This window comes from Fundulus heteroclitus, unplaced genomic scaffold, assembly GCF_011125445.2.
Source record: "Fundulus heteroclitus isolate FHET01 unplaced genomic scaffold, MU-UCD_Fhet_4.1 scaffold_54, whole genome shotgun sequence".
Classification (NCBI taxonomy): domain Eukaryota; kingdom Metazoa; phylum Chordata; class Actinopteri; order Cyprinodontiformes; family Fundulidae; genus Fundulus; species Fundulus heteroclitus.
In genome coordinates this window covers 2379569-2400523 of record NW_023396967.1, presented here as the reverse complement: position 1 = coordinate 2400523, position 20955 = coordinate 2379569, and the positions used below count along the sequence as shown (strand labels likewise).

At 40.7% G+C, this 20955-nt stretch overlaps 1 protein-coding gene across 1 annotated transcript; it reads left to right on the top strand.

Annotated features, from left to right (window-relative positions):
* The first annotated feature begins 24 nt into the window (after positions 1-24).
* LOC105926104 (DDB1- and CUL4-associated factor 1) lies at positions 25-20409 on the top strand. Its single transcript, XM_012862305.3, has 25 exons — positions 25-231; positions 2230-2350; positions 2456-2532; positions 2640-2713; positions 2830-2943; positions 4111-4248; positions 4396-4992; positions 5582-5683; positions 5769-5927; positions 7774-7953; positions 8094-8303; positions 8427-8596; positions 8703-8827; positions 9083-9318; positions 9432-10516; positions 10594-10792; positions 12456-12538; positions 12984-13068; positions 13164-13397; positions 15080-15173; positions 15607-15711; positions 15882-15955; positions 16043-16138; positions 16225-16495; positions 19312-20409. Exons 2-25 carry the CDS (start codon positions 2238-2240, stop codon positions 19365-19367), a joined length of 4677 nt encoding a protein of 1558 aa, XP_012717759.2. The 5' UTR covers positions 25-231; positions 2230-2237; the 3' UTR covers positions 19368-20409.
* Positions 20410-20955: the final 546 nt, after the last annotated feature.

Genomic DNA, 20955 nt, shown 5'->3' with positions numbered 1-20955 from the left:
GTGTCGTCATAAACAGCGGACGGTCGCGTGTGACATGACGCAAAGAACGTGTTCGCCGTAATGCTAACAAACCGTCCACTCAAAGCTACAATAAAAACAAATGGAGCCGTGTCTGTGAGACGGCTCTTGATGCGTTGAGCCTCGGCAAACAATAATTAGGTAGGGACTTGTGTCGGTGGATTTAATTCTCGGTGTAACCGAAGAACCAAGCAAGAACGGAGTAAAAACGAGGTAAAGTTAGCATGCTGGCTAAATATCCAGGTTTTTGCTAATACCAAACAGTGCCGTGTGTGTGTGTGTGTGTTTGCCTTTGCGGGCAGGTTTGATTGGACCCGACATTATCTGAATTCTGCAAATCAAGCTACACGCTCCTAGAAATCGCAGAGCCGCCATGTACTTCCGCGACGGAGTACTAAAGTTGGGGGTTTGAGTGCGTTGTTGTTGCGATAATAACGATTTAGCCAATGTTTAGCCGATGTTCGGCTAGCCAAACATCGCATCTGTGAGCGGAGTTTCCAGCTGCCCGCTACGCTGGGAAATAGAGTACATCATGAATTAATACACGGGGATACTTTAGCAAGTGTTCGGGTTGTTAATGCATGGCTAGTTAAATATATTTTCTAGTTTTGTGGATAATTTATTGAAAACAAGCAAACTTTGAGTGAAATGTGACAGTTGTGTTCCCCAGAGAACAGCCGCACCTGCAGCACAGAAGCGGATCAGCTACTTCTGTTTTTTTTTTGGCTCACAAACATCAGTTTGCAAGACTTCCTATGAGACCAACAGCACGTTTTACTGCCCTCTCCGGCCTTTTTTTGCCCTTTTCAAATCAGCTTTGTGTGTACAACACCAGCTTTAGCAGCGTGGAGGGGAAACGGTCAGATAATAGGAGAGGAGCTTCAAACATGATTAACGGGGAACAATGAGCAGGTCGGTTGGGGCCAGTAATGGCTGAAAAACATTCAGCTCGGGAACCACATGCATGGGAGGGGAATAAAGGGGAAAGTGCAGGAACTATAAGAAGAAAAGAGGTTACCTACTAATGCTAACGTACAAAACAAAGAGGAAAGTACGAGACGGGCAGTGATAAATGCCACAACTGCCAGCAGAAACAAGGATTTTCTTCATAAATTGAAAACAAAATAGGGGCTAGTTGTATTTGAAGCGTGTGGGAACCACTAGAAATCAACTTTTTCTGCTGGGCTGCATTTTCTCAAGGTAGATTTTTGCGCTGGCTCTCACTAACAACCCGTGTTTTCACAAGTTCTTTGGCCTGTGCTCAGTCTCTCCATTACAATGATAGCCTAATTGCTGCTGTTATGGTAAACAACAAGGTTGTCCAAAATGTGGCCTTAGGAATAATTTTTTCTTGGGGGGGGTAATGATCTGACCTTTCATAAAAGATGTAAGGTGAAACACAAAGTATTCATCTTTTATCAGCCATGTTTTTGCCTTTTAATTTGGTTTTATAGTAAGCAGGACAATAAACGTCCTGTGACTTTATCTTAAAAAGCAGACTTGGGCATGCCCATTTTGGAGAAATTTAAGTATGAATGAGCCATATTCTGTTCTTGCTAAAAGGCCACACACGATAATTTAGAAATACATGATCAGCATAAAATATGCTAGTAGGATGTTTGCCGTTTTTTTTTTTTTTTTTTTTTTTTTTTTTTTTAAATCAGACAAACCTAGAAGACCCGTTTTATGTTTCAAATCTGTGATGATTTAAAGCTCTCTTTTCTACAGAAATCAGACCACTTTTCCTGTTTCAATAAAATAGTGTGTGTTTAGTTCATTGTTGAGCAGGTAGAAATACTGTTGCCCCGTAGTACATTCAACCTCACATTTGTGGCCCCATGGCAAAAGGTTGGGACTCCGTTTCTATAAAAACTCACAAATCGTGGCCAGTCTGTCCAGACATTTTAGTTATAAGTTAACTCATTTTTGCAAGATTGACATTTTCTCTAATTAGCTGGATCTTTATGTTAAACTGTGCATATTAAAATACCAGCTTTACGCTAGATTGTTTGGTTTACTTCTAAAAAATGTACATCATCCCCGGGAATCTCAGTCTTAGCACAAAACCTGGCCAAATCATCCAACAAAGAAACGGTAATATGGGGGAAAAAGTTCTTTCCTGTTCTGTTTCCTGCTGCAATGTACGCTAAACTGTAAAAAAAAAAATATTTTTAGTATCTTTCGTGTCTTGAGCACATGTCATTCTGACAGGTTGCACCATGGCGTCAGCACCTGCCACCGTGGATTCGAAGGCAGAGCTGACTGCTCTGCTGGAACAGTGGGAGAGGGAGCAGCAAGGCAACACCCAGGAACTGGTCAACATCCTAACCAAGTAAGTAGGCAGGTGTTTAATGGAGATGGTCTGCTGTGAGGCCTTTTAAGATGAATTGAAGGGGCTTCAAGAGTGTTAAATATGTGATTTTACTTTCACTTTTAGAATCTCAGAGCTTGTTGAAAAGGAGACGGAGGAGTACCACAAAGCCGACCCTGACCCTTTTGATGACCGACATCCTGGTATGATTAAGAAAAAAAAAAAAAAAAAAGAAAACTGGTTGCATGACTGAAAGTCCTCCTGATTTAAATATTCTGCAAGCATTTGACATACCTCTCTTGGCCACCAGGGCGAGCCGATCCAGAATGTATGTTGGGGCACCTTCTGAAGATCTTGTTCAAAAATGATGAATTCATGAACACAGTAAGCATTAATAAATACTATAAGCTGTTTTTTTTTGTTGCACTATAATGAACTGCATTTAATATCTTTGTTAGAAGATGATTTAAAAAAAAAAAGTAAACATTTCCTTTTTGTAGTTGGTGAACAGCTACGTGATGACCAGCAGGGAATTCTCTCTAAATGCAGCAGCTTGTCGCCTGCTGCAGAACATCATGCCTGGGCTGGAGACAGCTGTGGTCTTTCAAGAAAAGGTAGCGTGCTTCTGCCCTTATCGTGTGTGTTTAGTGTTTTAATTTTAATGCTTCCCTTAAAACAAAAATCCACCTACTAATTGTTATCCCCCCATCAAACTCTTTAGTTGGAGGAGGAAGATTAAGCAGCATAATACCGGCACTTATCAGAAAAGGATTTCAGCTATCTAGAGACTGTAAAGTCTCTAGATAGCCTCTAGATAGAGACTGAAAAATAATCCTTCAGATCTTTTCCATAGTCTCTTTTTCATAGTTGGGTGTAGATATCTTGAGAAATTTAATACAAGTGAATTAAATTAGTGTTGTAGAATGTTTTGGAATATTTTTAAAAGATCAAGTGGAGCGAAGTTTTGCATTAGTTGAAGCACCCGCATTTTTTTATTTTTCTTATATTGGTCATTCGTAGGTTTCAGGCTAAAGTTAACTGTCTAAAGTCCAAACCAAGCTTTTTCTGTGATACTTCAGAAATCAGAAAATGGACCAGTCAACATCTTACACCCTCCCCCAGGAAACCCAGCCAGGGCTGATCATGGCCTGGCTTGTCTGAATAGCTTATGTGGTCCACAGATCCCTCCGTGGTCCACAGCCATCTTAAAGCCTTTTCGGGAGATTCTGTGATGTTTTCAGTGGGTTTTTCTGACTTATGTACCTGATCAGTGTCTGGCTGACGAATCCCTTGCACCCCACTTCAATGAGGTAGCACCAAGTCCTCCACCCCTTGCTTCTGCATTTGCCTGCATGCAGCTAGGTATTTGGGAGACAAAACACATCAATTTGATTGTCACAAATCATTAACTAACAAAGTCTTTGAAGAGAGAGGCGTTCAATAAACCCCTTTTGTTTTATTCTCTGTTTAATGGGAGTTATCCTTATTTTTTATGAGATTTTAAAGACTTGCTTATTTAAGATAAGTGTTTGATATATTTGATTTTGGCTGTGGGCAAGAGACACTGTCCCCATATAGTAATGTGTGGGTAACAGAGCAGCAGCTGCAGAGAGGTGTGTTAAACTGGGATTCTGCTTCCTGGTCTGGACCCATATACAGTATGTGCTTTATTTAAAATAAAAAAAACACTTCAAACAAAGTTTGTAATTAAACACAGTGGTTTGTATTTTCCCTTCTTGGGTATCTCTGTTATTCACTATTTTTCATGTCATTTTTTTCAGGAGGGCATTGTTGAAAGGCTCTTTAAGTGGGCTCAGGAGGCCGAACAGCCTCTAAGAATCTATGCCACAGGCTTGTTGGCGGGCGCCATGGAGAACCAGGACATTGCTGCCAACTACAGAGAGGAGAACTCTGTTCTGGTCAGTAGGGGGTCCCCCCAGCTCGTATGTCAGTTTGTCTTGATGAATAATCCAGAAGCTTATAGCGAAAGACAAAAGATAGATATTTTGCCCTGTAGTTTGCTCACAAGGATCCATTAGATTATTATTTGTGCTTCACTTGTACAGGTGCCTTTGATGCTGCATCGGTTGCGGGAGCTTCAGGATAAGGATGCTGAGAACAAACGGGAAATCAAACGGCCCAGCCCCAGGAAGACCTTCAGCGAGCCTTTGCTGCCTTTAGACGAGGAGGCTGTTGACGGAGGCTTTGAAGACAAGCCCTTCTCGCCGAGTAAAAATGCAGATGAAAAGGAAACGGTGGGGCCACAAGAAGACGCCGAAGTTGCCTTCTCAAGCGTTGAGCCTGAAAACGAACTTTCGTTCCGGTTCAGCTCCCCTCACAGAACGAGCAGCCGTGCCAACTCGGCAGTTAAAACCATGATGAAGCCCATGTCTGCCCCAGGTTCACTGACACACCAGGGCGTGTCTGACGGCAGCAGCTACCTGAGACGGAGAATTGAGAGAGACAGTGCCAGGGCCTCAAAACAGAAGCTTAATTTCTCCCTCCCCGAACCAGAAAGGAACTTTAGTGAACTTTCCAACAGCAGCTGGTCGGAGATGAGTCCCTGGGTTATTGGGAACAACTATCATCTGGACCCGCTGACCCCAGAGATTGAGCAGAGGCTCATCCTGCAGTATCTCACACCTTTGGGGGAGTATCAGGAGGTTGGTGTTGTTTAAACTTGTGTATACGATTTTACACCGAGCTAAATTAATAACCAAAACTCTGTTTTGATCATATTAATTTTTATTTATTTATGATAACCAAAACTCTGTTTTGATCATATTAATTTTTATTTATTTATGATAACCAAAACTCTGTTTTGATCATATTAATTTTTATTTATTTATGATAACCAAAACTCTGTTTTGATCATATTTTTATTTAATACACAAATTATTTCAGTGTTTGAAAGGTGAGGTCTTAATAGGAACAGAAGTGCAATCCTCTACGAACTGATGGAAAAAACATTTTTCTTCTTGGTGGGAAATTTTTTATAGTGGCAATTAATGCCAGTATTTTATATAGTTTTTGTAAAAAAACGTGTGTATATGGTACAGAGAATGTGCCTGTTCTGTCATGCTGCAAACCTACCAGCAGGTGTCAGTCTTACATTTTGATCACAATTCTGAGGAAAGAAATTATTAAAACCAATTATTTAGTTTAAAGGCAATACTATGTTTTAAAAAAATATTATTTTAATATGTTATAGTGTGATAAACTAGCATTTTTTTATGCCTTCCTTTTTTACAGCTGCTGGCAGTGTTTATGCAAATGGGAGCCAGGGAGCTCCTCATGCACTATATGGATCTAAAGCAGACCAATGATGTTCAGCTGACCTTTGAGGCTCTGAAGGTAAATCCTCTCTTCTTTCTTTGAGTCTTTTTGGTGCTCAGAGCAGAAAGTTCCTTAGTCTCATGTTTTATTTTCATTCTCACAGTATCTGGCTTCGCTGCTATTGCACAAGAAGTTTGCGGCAGAGTTTGTCGCACATGGAGGAGTTCAGAAGTTGCTGGAAATCCCGAGGCCTTCGATGGCTGCTACAGGAGTGTCACTGTGCCTCTATTACCTTGCCTATAACCAGGATGCAATGGAAAGGGTATAAGAGATTAATACACAATGCAACAAAAGTTTTTTTTTTTTTTTTTTTTTTTGCTGCATAGATTTTACTGGCTTGTTGTCACACTGATCAGCTATAACATAATGACCACCTTTATTCAGTTGGCATCTATGTTTCTAACAAGTTACTGGAGGACTGGTTGAAGCTATTTCTGTCCAGGGATTTTTTGGAGTTTGGGCCGTCCTGATTTAGATCTTTTTTTTTTAAATTATCAGTTTGAGAGCTAAGTTTACGTGTTTTCACCCTTCATAGTGACATTAATTGTTGACGAGCCTGAGTATTACGGGGTTTCCTTGGCGTCTTTAAAAGTTCCGAATCCAAAATTTTAAGTTACTTTTATTTAACCTTATTGGCTTGTTCATTTTTTGCATCTTCCAAAGCCTAATCCTTGTAATCCTTTTGATGCTGATTGTAAAATGAGCATAACTGAACTATACAACAGTGACACAAATTATAATTCTATCTTTGCTGCACAGTTTTATTGTTGCTTCAGTGACAGTGTTACTAGGTAAAATGACTGTAAAATTATCTCTGAGGCAAACGGCATACTTATAGACAGCCCCCCCCCCCCCCCCCCCCCCCCCCCCATGATAATAATGATCAAATCATCTCACAGGAGTGGTCTCACTGATAAACACCTTCATTCAGTCTCTGGACTATTTCCATAAATAAGTCTGATCCCAGTGATTTACAAAAGTAGATATTTCCCTTTTTTGTTTTACAATTATTTTAATGTCGTTGCTGATTGCGGATCCAGTTTGGGTGGTAGTCAGAGCTATAATGACGTTAAGCTGAAGGGGCAATACAGGACAGCCGTACAAGTGTGACCTAGTTATTTAAAACGAAGCAAAGAAAGCAGCAGCGGCGGCGTAGTCAGCAGGTGCAGCAACACAGGGCGGTCCTCCAGTGTCTGTCTAATGTGAGAAATGCATTGATCAGCAGAATCTGATGCAAATAGGAACATTTTGAGGACTGCAAGTAGGGAAGGGATACGAGTAGGGATACGATTTTCTTTATTTAGATATTGCAAATATTTTGTGCTGTTTAGCGGTGGTAAAACGTAGCCTCTTCATTAATTAGTAATGTAAGTTTTATCTTTACAACATTTTGTGTTGGTTGGGCTCTGTCACAGTTATTTTGCCACAAAGACGAAGGTGCTGATGAATTTCTAAATGCTTATCATCACTCCTATTGTTATACCAATAAATAGCTCAAAATATTGTGACAAGGTCCTTATCGCCTTCCCAATGGACAGCAACATTTTTTTATTTTCCACAATAGATTTGTAAAATTTGCAGGATAACCACGACACGGTGATCAAGCAGATGTAGGAGAAATCCCCCACTCAGATCTGTCACTTAATGCCTCTGTTAAACCTAATTTTTAAGTCATTGGGATCCTGCCGGATCGACTTCATTGATCCGCTTCGGTCCTGCTGAGAGGACTGGTTGCTGTTGTAGAGGAATCTATGGAAACGTCTTTAAAATGTTACGGTATCCATGTGAATGCTGGTCAATAGTTTTCTAACAAACTCAATAGTGTTATGTTACTATGCATTGGTCATAATGTTGTGGCTGAGCAGATTGTGGTATTATTGGCCAAAAGGAAAGTGGTTTTGTTTTTTTCTTAATAGCAGTTATAATGTGCAAATATTATGCTTTATGTTTTCAGCAGATGTGTTTTTCTGACATCGTTGATGCATATGGAAAACGCTGCAGAACCAAATAGCACAATATTGCAGAACTCGTTGCATTATGTGGGTTATTTTTATTTTTTTCTGTTGGCGTCCACATTTGTATTCAGGGCTGTGCTCTCTCCACTCAAGGTGTGCATGTTGCCCCATTCCGTCTTGTCAGATGTGGTTGGTTACACGCTGTGGCTGCTGGAGTGCTCACATGCATCAGGCTGCTGCCACGCAACTATGTTCTTCTCAATCTCCTTTTCGTTCCGGGCTGTCCTCGAGCTATTCGACAACCAGGACGGACTCAGGCGGCTTGTCAACCTGGTAACAACAACGAAAACACATTTGGTCCTCAGTGTAACCGTGTAGACTTTTATTTCTCTGTGCCCTGTCAAATTGTACCATGGTTTTTTGTTAAAGTTTGCAATGAATTTACTTTTTTTTTTTTTTTTTTTTTTTTTTAGATCAGCACGCTGGAGATTCTGAATCATGAGGACCAGGGAGCGCTGCTGAGTGATGATGAGATTTTCTCCAGCAGGCAGAGAGCCAAGCACACCTGCATGGCTCTGCGCAGGTACTTTGAGGCCCATCTGGCAATCAAGGTGGAGCAGGTGAAGCAATCCCTGCAGCGCACAGAGGGAGGTGCCCCCATTCACTCGCAGCCGTATTATAAGGTACACAGAGGATAGGTTTATTTATCAGAAGACCAAAAAATCTTTTTGCACCTTTTCCATTTGTGCTTTAGCTCTGAAGGTGGTTTCTGATTCGGCATTGTGTGTGCTTGCCTCACTGGTCAGGCGGTCAGCTACAGCCGTGAACAGGTGGTGGAAATGATGGAGTTTCTGATAGAGTACGGCCCACTCAGGCTATACTGGGAACCAGCGGAGGTCTTTCACAAGCTATCTTGCGTCCAGCTCCTCCTGCAACTTATCTCCATTGCTTGTGACTGGAGGACCTACTACGGCAGGTATTGACAAGCGTTATTAAATGTTTGCTGAGCTTATTTTGACGTTTTCCAGACTTGGGCCTGCTCGCCAGCTGCAGATTTAGATTTTTGTCCTCTGCTCTTGCAGGAGCGATACAGTACGATACGCACTCGACATCCTGAGTATCCTCACAGTGGTACCAAAGACGCAGCTTCTGTTGTCCGAACCTGTTGCGGTGCTCGACGAGGGAGGATCCACTGTTTCAACTGTCGGTAAGTCTTCTTAGAGAACAACTGGCAAAAATGGTTGTTGCCAGTAGTCTCAGTTTTTTTTTTCTTGTCTTTTTAGATGTTCCTTACTTTATTGGTTGCCAAGCAACAGTGTCTTGCATTGTTGTAAGAAAATCAGGTTTATCCCTTTTAAAGAAAAAAAATCTGTATCATATTATCTATAAAATTTTAATATGGTGCATGTTTAACATGCATTTTTGCAACGTGTTCATATTCTCTCTGTCTTTTTTGTCTCAGGCATAAGTATAGTCCTGGCTGTGGCGGAGGGAGAGGTGTTTGTCAATGACGCGGAGATCCAGAAGTCAGCCCTGCAGGTCGTCATCAACTGCGTCTGCGCTCCGGACAAACGCATGTCCAGCATTGGCAAGTTTATCGCGGGCACCCCCCGTCGCCGCCTGCCGCAGCAGACGAAAGCCAACGAGAGCGTGCTCACCAAGATGTGGAACGTTGTGCAATCCAACAATGGTATCAAGGTACACTTAAGGCAAACCTTACATCTATTTTTAAAACCTGCTCTTTGCTTAGAAAGACTTGTTTTTTTTTCTCTTTTTTGTTTTTTTGCTCACACTTTGTATGTGTCCTCTAGGTGCTCCTATCCCTGCTGACTGTGAAGATGCCCATTACAGATGCAGATCAGATCCGAGCTCTTGCTTGCAAAGCTCTGGTGGGTCTGTCTCGCTCCAGCTCTGTGAGACAAATCATCAGCAAGCTGCCGCTGTTTAGCAGCGGACACATCCAGCAGCTCATGAAGGAGCCCGTTCTCCAGGACAAACGCAGCGAACACGTCAAGTTCTGCAAGTTCGCAGCAGAGCTGATGGAAAGGATCTCTGGGAAGCCGTTGCTGATCGGTACTGACGTGTCTCTGGCGTGGCTACAGCGGGCCAGCGTGGTCGCTCAGTCCAAGATCACCTTCCCCGAGAAGGAGCTGCTGCTCCTCGTACGGAACCACCTCGTGGCCAAAGGCCTGCACGACACAGCGAACACACTCACCAAAGAGGCGGATCTGCCCATGACATGCCTATCGCATTCCTCTCATTGTTCCCATTCGGCTTCCTCCTTCCCTGCCGTTGCGCCTCCCCCACCCGCCTCCCCCGTTACAACGCTCCCCCGCACCCCACGGCTGGCCAACGGTGTGGCGTCGCGACATGGAAACCACCCCGCTCACTCGACCTCCCCAGCATCCAGCCACCCGCAACCACGCCCTTCCACGTCGCAGCCGTCCGCCCCGCCTTCCAGCGCCATGCCCTCCACGTCTGCCCCACACTGTAACAACGGCTCTCCGCTGATCGGCCGCATCGTTTTCTCCCGTGATCGGCAGACGCCGTGCGGCGCGATGAACTGTAAAAAAACCAGAGTGCTTCGACAGAAGTCGGATCATGGGGCTTTCAGTCAAAGTCCGGCCATGAAGAAGCAGTTTGACAGACACTTGCCTTCTCCTCCTGCTTTGGACAGTATTATCACGGAGTACCTGAGGGAGCAGCACGCGCGCTGTAAAAACCCCGTCGCAACCTGCCCACCTTTCTCGCTTTTCACCCCCCACCAATGCCCAGAGCCCAAACAGAGACGGCAGGCGCCCATCAACTTCACGTCGCGCCATTCGCATAGAGTTATATATCCAAAATACGGAGGCGTGGACGGCGGATGCTTTGACAGACATCTTATATTTAGCAGGTCGGTGTCTTTCCGATTTTCCCTCCTCGCATTCCTGCGGAGCCATTCTTTACGTTCTCCGTGTCGTTTTTGTCCAGGTTCCGTCCCATCTCCGTGTTCCGGGAGGCGGATGAGGATGAGAGCGGATTCATGTGCTGTGCCTTCTCGGCTCGTGAGCGGTTCCTGATGCTCGGCACGTGCACGGGCCAGCTCAAGCTCTACAACGTGTTTACGGGCCAGGAAGAAGCCAGCTACAGCTGTCACAGCTCAGCGATCACTCACTTGGAGCCGTCACGGGTCTGTAGAGAAATCTGTGATAGGTTATGCAGGTGCATCTCAATCAATTAGATAAAGTTCTTTGATTTTTTTATTAAATCAGTTCAAAAAGTGAAACTCCTGTTATTTAGATGAATCACACAAAGTGATACATTTCTATCATTTATTTCTGTTATGTCTTACATTTGAATGAAAACCCAGAATTCAGAGAATTCTTGACATGATCAATAAAAAGCTATGAAATGTACTGTTACAGCACTCAGCACCTGGCCAGGGCTCCTTTTGCCCAAATTACTTAATCAGTTTGGCATGACATAGAGGCGACCACCCTGTGACTCTACTGAGGTGTGAAATGAGCCCAGATTGCTTTAATAATGTTCATCAAAGCAGGTTTGGTACTTTTGGCAGTAATGAGCAACAGGGTTTCCGCTGGTCATTAAAAAGCTTTAAAAGTCATTAAAGTATTTTTTTTTTTTAAATTAAGGCCTTAATTGGCATTAAAAGTCGTTAAATGTGATTATCAGTGGCATTTAAAATGCCTTATTTTTTTCCTAAAAAAATATGTTCATAAAAACAGTTATATCAGATATATTATATCAGATATAACTGATTCCGCGTGTTTGCGCGGAACCAAACATGCTGAACTGCTTCGGGTTGATCGTAAAGCCGTATGTTTTTACGATGTTCGGAAAAGAAGCTCGAGGCGGAGAAAGAGCTAGAGAATGGGGAAAATGCAAATTTCAACAAAAGTGGATGGAAAACGAGGAATTCGGGGAATGCCTGCAGCCTGTCGACGGTAAAGATGATGAAGGATTTTGTCGTGTTTGTAAAAAAGATTAAGTTTCTTGTGATCATAATCGTCATCATTGTCGTCATTATTTAAATAGCACTTTAACACGAGATAAAACAAAATAACATCTAATAAAATAACTTGGGTTAAAGACTCAACAGTTTAAAACAATAATAATGATGATAATGATAAGAAGAATAAAAACTTGATATCAAACATAATAGAACCAGCCGGCACAGCAGAAATACGAGTACCAAGAAAAGTTGAGAAAGATAAAATCTCAGAAAGGTTGAAGGCCAATGAGTAGTGCACCTCTGAGTAATGGTGCAGTCTTTTTTTTTTCTCCTTAGTCCTGGATCCATGTGTGTGTGTGTGTGTGGTGGCTCTTTAAGCTCTGTCTCCAGTTACGGTCCACACTTGTGAATTTCCTTACAATTCTTGAATGGGGCTCGCTTAACAATCCCACGGCCGTGGTTTCTCCTGTTGCTTGTGACAGTTTTCTTCAACCACAGTTCTTCCCTTCACCTAACTTTCCATTGATGTGCCTGAATACTGCGCTTTGAGCTTGCTTCTTATCGAGGGTATCAGCGACTCTGATTGTCAACTTCTTTATGATTTTTTGCGGGCCTTAATATTTCTAAATTAAGTCTTTTTTTATTGGTCTTGTGTAATATTACCTTTTTTTTTTTTTAAGAAACCAAATTGGTCTTTTTTAATTGGGTTTAAATGTTTAAATTTGTATCACTTTGTGTATAATCAATGGAGTAGTTTCTGAATTGAATTATTTAAAAAGATGAAACTTTTTTATGATATTCTAATTTATTGACATACACATATGTTTCATAAAGAGTTGTTTTTATCACTAAGATCTTTATTTTTTTTTTCCTTTTTTAGGATGGTTCTCTACTCTTAACCTCGGCCTCTTGGAGTTACCCTCTTTCTGCGCTGTGGGGCATGAAATCTGTGTTCATCATGAAGTAAGTCCTTTTCCTAGCTCCTTGTTATATGTTGAATACGCTCCATCAAAAAGAACTTGCACTCTTTTGGAGTTTAAAATTGCCCGAATCATTACCATGTAATTAATGTCAGTCAGCAGAGTTAACTTCCCTCGTTTTTTTCCCCCCTCCCATTTCTTCTATTTCTGGATCCTATCTACCCAGTACAACAGCAGCTTTATTCTGTTTAAAAGGAGCTAACAGACACACTACATGTTGTTTAATTATGCACACTAACAGCCCCAGGCCTGCAGTCGTCAGTCCTTAAAACTCTTCCGCTTGGGTTCATTCATCCAAATGCTTAAACTCAGATAAACCACTTCTTGGAGGCTGCAGTGACTTTATGACACTGCCTGGTTTTTAAGTGCTTTTCCTTAGTTTTTATGTTTTAGATTAAATGTTCAAATGTTGCTTCCACTGCATTTAGGCATTCCTTCCTGGGTGACCATTATGTGGAGTTCAGCAAGCTTTCACAAGACCGTGTCATAGGGACAAAAGAACACATAGCACGTGTATGTATATTTAATATATTATAGAATATTAAACAATTAAAGTGCAAACAACATGCAGTTAAGACACATTTTTACTCTGCGCTTCTCTTTCCTAGATTTATGACATACAGACGGGACAGGTTACCCTGACCCTCAACAACCCAGACCTGGCTAACAACTACAAGAGGAACTGCGCCACCTTCAACCCAACAGACGACTTGGTTCTGAATGATGGCGTGCTGTGGGACGTACGCACGGCTCAGGCCATCCACAAGTTTGATAAATTCAACATGAACATCAGCGGGGTGTTTCATCCCAACGGCCAGGAGGTCATCATCAACACAGAAATCGTATCCTTCAGATATTATTATTATAATTTTTACATGCACATATGAGAAAAGGGTTAATGCTGCACTTGAAAACATTTTAAATCACTTTAAAACTGGTTCTTTTTTTTCTTATTTAAGCCATACATGGATGTAATGTGCCCACCATAAATATCGGTGTGCCTCATGCAGAAAAATCCCAAAATGATGCAGAAAAATCCCAAAATAAATTCAGTTGTCATTGCAGGAGCGTATTCTCACATGGAAAGACCCACCCAGTAATTTTGAGGTTTATTTATTCAGTGGGGGGGAAATCACATTGGTGGATATTATTGTTTTTAACAAAATCACTTGTCACACTTTGGTACCTATAACAATCCATAGAAATAATGTCCTTCACGCCAACATGTGCATTCTCTTAGCAGCTGAGATGCTAAAGCTCATGAAGAGGGAAGAGGAAATTATTTAATAGTGAAGAAAGGATTTATTATAAACGATGTGGTTACTGCAATTGTCAGTAATACTATCGCAATTTATCATCTTACTTGAAATCATGGTTCCCCAATCAGTTTTAATTAATAATTCATGATATTCAGTTCCCTTTGGTTCATAAATATGAAACAGAGGCCCGTTTCAAATGACATCTTTCCTCTATGCTGGATGAGAAGCCATATTTATCTTTCCACCTTGCAGAGTTAAAAGGATGGGAAGTAAAGGAAAAATTATCAAATCTCCCTGTTGGAGCTTCCTAGATGCTCCTGTAGTTCCCAAATCTGCATAACAGTTGTTAGACGTGAACCAAAACCTAACAGGTTGTTTTATGTCCCAACTTCACAAACATCAGCGCAGAGTTTGCTAAACAGCTAAAACTTTAACTGGAAAAACGACAACGTTAAGTTTACACTAACCTGTCTATGTGACAAGGCTAAGATCTGCTCAGTTTGCCCTCTTGTCCTAACGAGAGGTTTTGGTGAGAAAAAATAGTTTCAAAAACTTTATAGTTAAGCTTTTTAACAATTCTGTAATTAGTAATGTGGCCTGGATATCTGGAGATTATTAGAGATGGAGGCATAAAGGCTAATTTTCCACTTGTTCATGCTGGCTTTCTGATCTAGAAAAACAACACAACACTGAACCCGTTACTGGGAATTCCTTCCACTGCTGTCGGCTCTGGATGATCTATGGAGTTTGGTAAAAAAATAAAAATAAATTAATAAAGTGCTTGCCTACTGGCAAAATAGAGGGGTAACTTTTTTCAACTCCTTACAGTTTTGAGAAAAGTTACATTTCTCAAATTCTCTCTTCGTGAGAATATGCTACTGCAATAACATGAATTTACACATTTAGAAAAAGAGGTTCCAATCAGTGTTGAGGAAGATGTATTTACGTTCTTATTTATATTTAAAAATCAGGAGCTTTGGTGCATTATTAAAGCTGAAGAACTGCCGGCTCAACACCGGAGACGTCGGTGTGACCGCGGCATAAAATAATTCTTCTGGTGATTGAATGTGAAGCTCTTCCAGCGATGGGATGACGAACGAGGATTTATTTTACCGCTTAGCATTAAATATTTATCCCACTAAAAGTCTTTTATTTCTCCGGAGATGGGGGCGGAAAGAGGCACGTGATCATTGTTTAGTGTAGCTGAAGTTGAAGCAGACACAGCTGGAGGAAAAAACATTATGGTTCTTAACTGCGTGCTTCAGTGGGATCTGCGGACCTTCCACCTGCTCCACACGGTTCCTGCTCTGGACCAGTGCAGGATAGTTTTCAACAACAGCGGCACAGTCATTTATGGAGGTAAATGCACAAGTCACTCGACTATGGGGTTGGATTTGTTTGGCTTCAGTGCCTACAAGTCGATTCACAGGCTACGTGTGAAATTGTCTGAATGGAAGTTGGGTAATTATGAAGCTACCAGAGCACGTGTGTATTTGCTGAAAGGTGTGAACAGAGCTTGCACGGGTTGGCAGGTGTGTTTGTGTACATTTGAAGCCACAGCAAGTCGACGCCCTGTGGGCAGAGGACTCGAATGTTGGATTGGCATAAAAAAAAAAAAAAGCAGTTTTTCACAGAATCGGGGCACCTCACTGGAAGAGCCACAGGCATGCAGAGATGGAGCCGCTACAAGACCATTTCAGGCACTCTGGAGCCAGAAATGCAGCTCACCAGCTTGCACTGTTCAGTTGTTTATTCACCGTCTCTCTCTCTCTCTGGCCCTTTCTGATTGTAGCAATGTTGCAAGCCGACGACGAAGACGACATGATGGAAATGCAAATGAAAAGTCCGTTCGGTTCATCGTTCAGGACCTTCAATGCCACAGATTACAAACCAATCGGTAAGACCTCTTACCTTTTTGAACTATCGTCTGATAATCTTTGTTTTTAAGTAATCAGTTTTCCTAGTGAAAATAGTTATTTTTACTCTAAAATACTGTAGTAGATTCTTTTTATATTTTGCATCTTGTAATATTCGGAGAGATTTACGTGCTCTTTTTCCCTTTCTCAGCCACAATTGATGTCAAGAAGAATATATTTGACCTTTGCACAGATACAAAAGACTGCTACCTAGCTGTGATCGAGGTAAATAATTAATGTGCATTACTTCATTTACAAAACAGCTCCAGGAATCACCCTTAAAATAAAAACCTTGTCCCTGTGTGCTTACAGAACCAAGACTCTGTGAACACTGACACTGTGTGCCGGCTCTATGAAGTCGGCCGCCAGCGGCTAGCTGAGGAAGAGGAGGAGGATGAGGAAGACCAGGTTCATACTTTGTTCCTGCAATCATTATGCAGCACCTCCGCTGCTCCTTCTGGTCAGAGAGAAGAACCTTGTTTTCTGCGTTTCAGGAGGATGATGATCAGGAGGAAGACGACGACGATGACGACGACGACTCGGATGACGACGTCGACACGGATCCTCTCATCGCCGAGCTGGAGAACGACAACGGAGGTGATGATGAAGGCAACGACGAGTTCTCTCCTTCGGACGAAGAGGTCTCTCAGCTCCTTGAAGATGACGGTGATGGCGGAGATGACGACGACGATGATGACGATGACGACGATGATGATGACGATGATGATGACTCTGATAATGACGTTGATCTGGATGGTGACAACGGTAAGCCACGTGTCGTTTGGCCTCGGCACAAGTGGGTCTTGATCGTTTCTCATCCTCTGAAGGGAAGAAGCTAAACAATTTTCTTATTCAAAATTATATATATATCTTTTTCATCAATAGGTAACTCTTGCCAGATATGCTTATCCTGTTCTGTGTTGCAATACATGTTGTATACAGAACAAGCAATGATGGAGAATGATGGGCTCCATAAATTGTGAATCATTAAGTAAAGCAAATGATAGGCTACTTATTTAATTAGATATTATCAGTCCTATAAATGAAATGTATAATTTTCTCATCAGTATCAAAATTTGTCAAGGAGTAAATGTCCTTTGTCAGAGCCTAAATGGACACGTCAGTTGGAAATTAATGATTATACTGGATCTTGTACTGCTCATATTGCTTTAATTAAGTAGACACAAAACATAAACAACACAGTTTCAATGAATTTCTATTTATCTATATGGCCACAGATTTCGTGGGAAATCTCAAGGCAATTTACTAAAATGAGAATAAAGCAAATATATACAGAAATATCTTGGCAAATTCTACAGATGGATTCAAAATCTGTTTCATACAATCCAGTTCTATCAAAATATTCACACTAGATGCCTGTTTCCCTCTGAAATGTTGACCTAACATTTTTGCACACAATTTGGAGTGTAAATGCGCAAGGGAAAGTTTGGAAAACTGCAGCATAAAAAGGAAAATGAAGGGACTGGCCTTTTTGGGGTCCAACAGGTTCCAGCATCAGAAACAGCCTCACTCATAGGACAAGACAAGAGTCCCTACAGCTGGGTCAGAAACTGTTGACTCGGAACCAAATTTTAAAACAAGTGGACCAGGCTTATTTTATGCGACTGGACCTTCTGTTGGTGCTGGTGCTGGTTCTGTGCGTTTCAGCCCCGTCATTCCCTCCCTCCATCTCTCCATCTCTGACTGCGCTAACAGAATGGTGCACCCATCTTGACGTCATCAGGCACTGACTAACGGAGGAGTTTATCATACCAAGGCCAAGAGGAATATAATTCTTTTAAACCCTTTTGTTGAGGCTTTAGAGAGACACTTTGGCAACATTAGATAACACTCAAGGTCTCAGACATGCACTGAAATCTCCTTAGCAGGCGAGAAGACAAGGCTGCATTCAGTTTCACACCTTTCGGTTAGGACTGATCTTGAATTGGTCGTAGTTCCAAACTAGCAGATTAGGAACATTACTATTTGACATGCTTGTGTCCATCTACATGTGTCATAAACATTTCATTTGAATATAGTTTAACCACTTCAATCTGACACTGGAGAATCATTTTCTGCAGGAGAAAAGATTATTTTAGCTCACTGTTTTTGTTGTCATTAAACCTTTTTTTTTTAACGGTCTTTGTCATAATGTGGTCTCCAGATTTCCGAACCTGTAAAATGCAACGAAATGCAATAGATCACAACTTTCACCCTAAATAACAGACCTCTATGTATCAGTTGAATGCAAATATGACAGCAGATTAAAGGATTATAAAATGCTGCTTACATGAGCTGCTGTATAATTTATTTAAAATCTTTTTTAAAGATAATAAATTGGGGTTTTGAACTTGTTTTAGCCAAGCTGACGTTCAAGTTCACCCTCTACTGTACTGAATATCCTGCTGGCTGATTACTACCCCGCAGAATGGCACTTTCACCAAAACAAATGTTTTATAAAATATTTTTTTCTTTCAAAATTGCAAATCCATGGGTTCCTAGCTGTGGGTTCATCGGTTACTTTGGTCTTAACTAACCAGGTTTATTGGTAGAACATCAGATCTTTGTCGTCAAATATTGCACAAGCATTTTCTCTTGCCTGTTTTAATCTCTTTTGAAAACACTTCTATTCCCAATGGCCTTCGTCACAGAGTGAGTTGGTAGGTTCCTTTTTAATGTTGCTTTTGTTTGTTTTTTGTGTTTTAAAATTTTATTAATGCGCATCACTTTAACGTGTTTTTTTTTTTCATATAAATTCACTTTTGGTCTTGACAAGAGCCAAAAGGATGCAGAAATATAAAATGCCAAACCCTGGTACTGTCCCCGTAAACTGGAAAAGTGGCAGTGATCCTTATTTCAGCTCCATAATCCCTGTGCTATCCCTGTGATAGTTGACAGTTAATTTGGATTAATTTAGCCGTTGTTAGAAAAATGTATCTCTCTGGTTCTTCAGGAACTTCTTAAATTATGTTTTAGCATGAAAAAGGGGAAAGAAATCAACCATGCTCAGTTTATTAGAACCAAGTGTGTAAACCATCGCTATTAAGATCTGCTATGACCAGCATGTGCTGAAAAAACGCCAACAAAGAAGATGCATTCATTAATTTCTTAATATTGTAATGAAAAGCTTCATTCTGGTTCGTTTACATAAAGTAGCTATTTATTTTAGGATCATGAGTTGTAAATCGCTAGATTCTAGGTCTCTTGAGGTTCCTCTTTAAGTTAATACAGAGAAGATTCATAAATTCTGACACCTTTGGATCCAAGTTTAAATAGCCTTTCTGAATTTTTTTTTAATATGAACACATAAAAACCGTTTGATTAAAAATCATCTTTATATTGTTTTTATTCCTCTCTGGTCAATCTGTAGTGGATATATAAAAAAAAGCTGTTTTAGGTTAATCCAAGACTCACCACAATAAAACAAATCATTTTGAGAGGGGAATAAAAACCCAGATGTCATCTCACCCAGCTGGTTTATTTTTGCCGTTTAGCACTTTTTGCACTCGCCCACTAACCTACTCAGCAGAAAATCTATATTCCCAACTTTCTGAATCTCTGCTTGTCTCTCAAACAAACAGACAGCTCGGACAACTCTGACCTTGAGGATGACATCATCTTATCCCTGAACGAGTGAGGACGGGGGCCAGGGATCCAGAGAAGATGTCACGATTTCTTCCTCACAGACGTTTGATCTGCAGCGGATCAGTCACGAAAAGAGAAAAGCAACGGGTAATCCACTCTGAGCACTGCCAGTTTGAAACTGTAGGTGTCTGAACACACGGCGAGAGCGAGGAGAAGCAAAAATGATTGTATATGGTATAATTTTATAAAGGAAAAACAGGATCTGCAGGATGAGTGATGAGACCTTTGTGAGGATGTGGTGAAAGAAAAGGTCTCACTTTCGTGGCCTTTTGTCGAGCCTCTTTAATGCACACGGGTTTCCTCCCTTTGGAAGCATCTGTTTGGTCACAAATTCAAGTTTCTTGAAGAGATGGTTGAGATCTACAGTGAGATTGAAGACGTACTGCTCGTGGTTGCTTGCGTTTGGCCAGACTGACTAGTCACCAAAATGTCCTGAGGGTTTTTTCACAAAGATTCACCATCCTGCCTTCAAGTTTTATTTTCTGCAGATATTCCATTCCACATGCAGCGGTGCCATTTAACATGACCTCTAGGTGATGTGAACACTGTAATAAAAGCGCCCACGAGTTGAATGTCACCCAAACTGACATGCTTTAACATTTTTTTTATTTTTTTTATTTCTTTTTTGTTGCCAAACAGTATTTAGCACAGTGACAGATTTATTAAGACTACTCTGAACATACAACTGTTCTTTTTATTTTCTCAAGCATCTGAAATGGAATTAAAAAAAGTCCCAAAATTTAGCAAAGCCGAAATAAATTAATTTTACTTTTCCTTCAACAGTAAAATTTAAAGCCTTCATTTTGTATATAAAAAAAAAAAAATGTGGTACATGCACATATTTTTGTGCTGTCCAGTTGTCATGATTTTTTTTCCTTATAGTTTTACCTTGTGTGATTTTTTTTATTTTTTGTTTTTTTTCCCCACTAGGAGACTTTTTGAGGTCCTTGAAAGTTCTTGTACAGATTGTATGTATCTAAAGTATTTTTACTATAAATAAAGCTGCAGAATTTCCTTTCTGTGTATTTATCTGACTGTCTGTGTAACTTTGTATGTTTTAATATGTTTTTGATGGTCTAGAAGCAATACAAATAAATAGGGAGGTTTAATGTTAGCTTTGCAAGTCTTGGGCTATTTAAAGGAGGCATGTGCCTGAGTGTTTAAAAACTGAGTTTAAATATGAGCCAAATTAGATTTTAGTGTACGTTAATAACATGGAAACGGAATTTGCAACAATACAATATTTATTCAGTTTTTGATTCACACTTAAATATTTTTATCATGAAACAAAATTTTAGTCACAGATATCTTGATTAAACTACAAGTGTTTTCGATCGATGAATTCATTTATTAAGAGAAAAAGTATCCTAATCAAATTGACCCTATGTGAAGCAGTACTTGCACTATAAACAGAAGAACTGATTGTGTTACCCTTTGTTGCAAAAAAACTGCTATCAAGCAGTTTAAGATAACTGGAGAATATTGTTGTACATTGCTGTGGAGGTTTTTTTTGCCCAAAATATGGCTCAAAAGCTTTGTTTTGAGTCTTGGAGATGAACCTGGTGGTGTGCTACAGATCA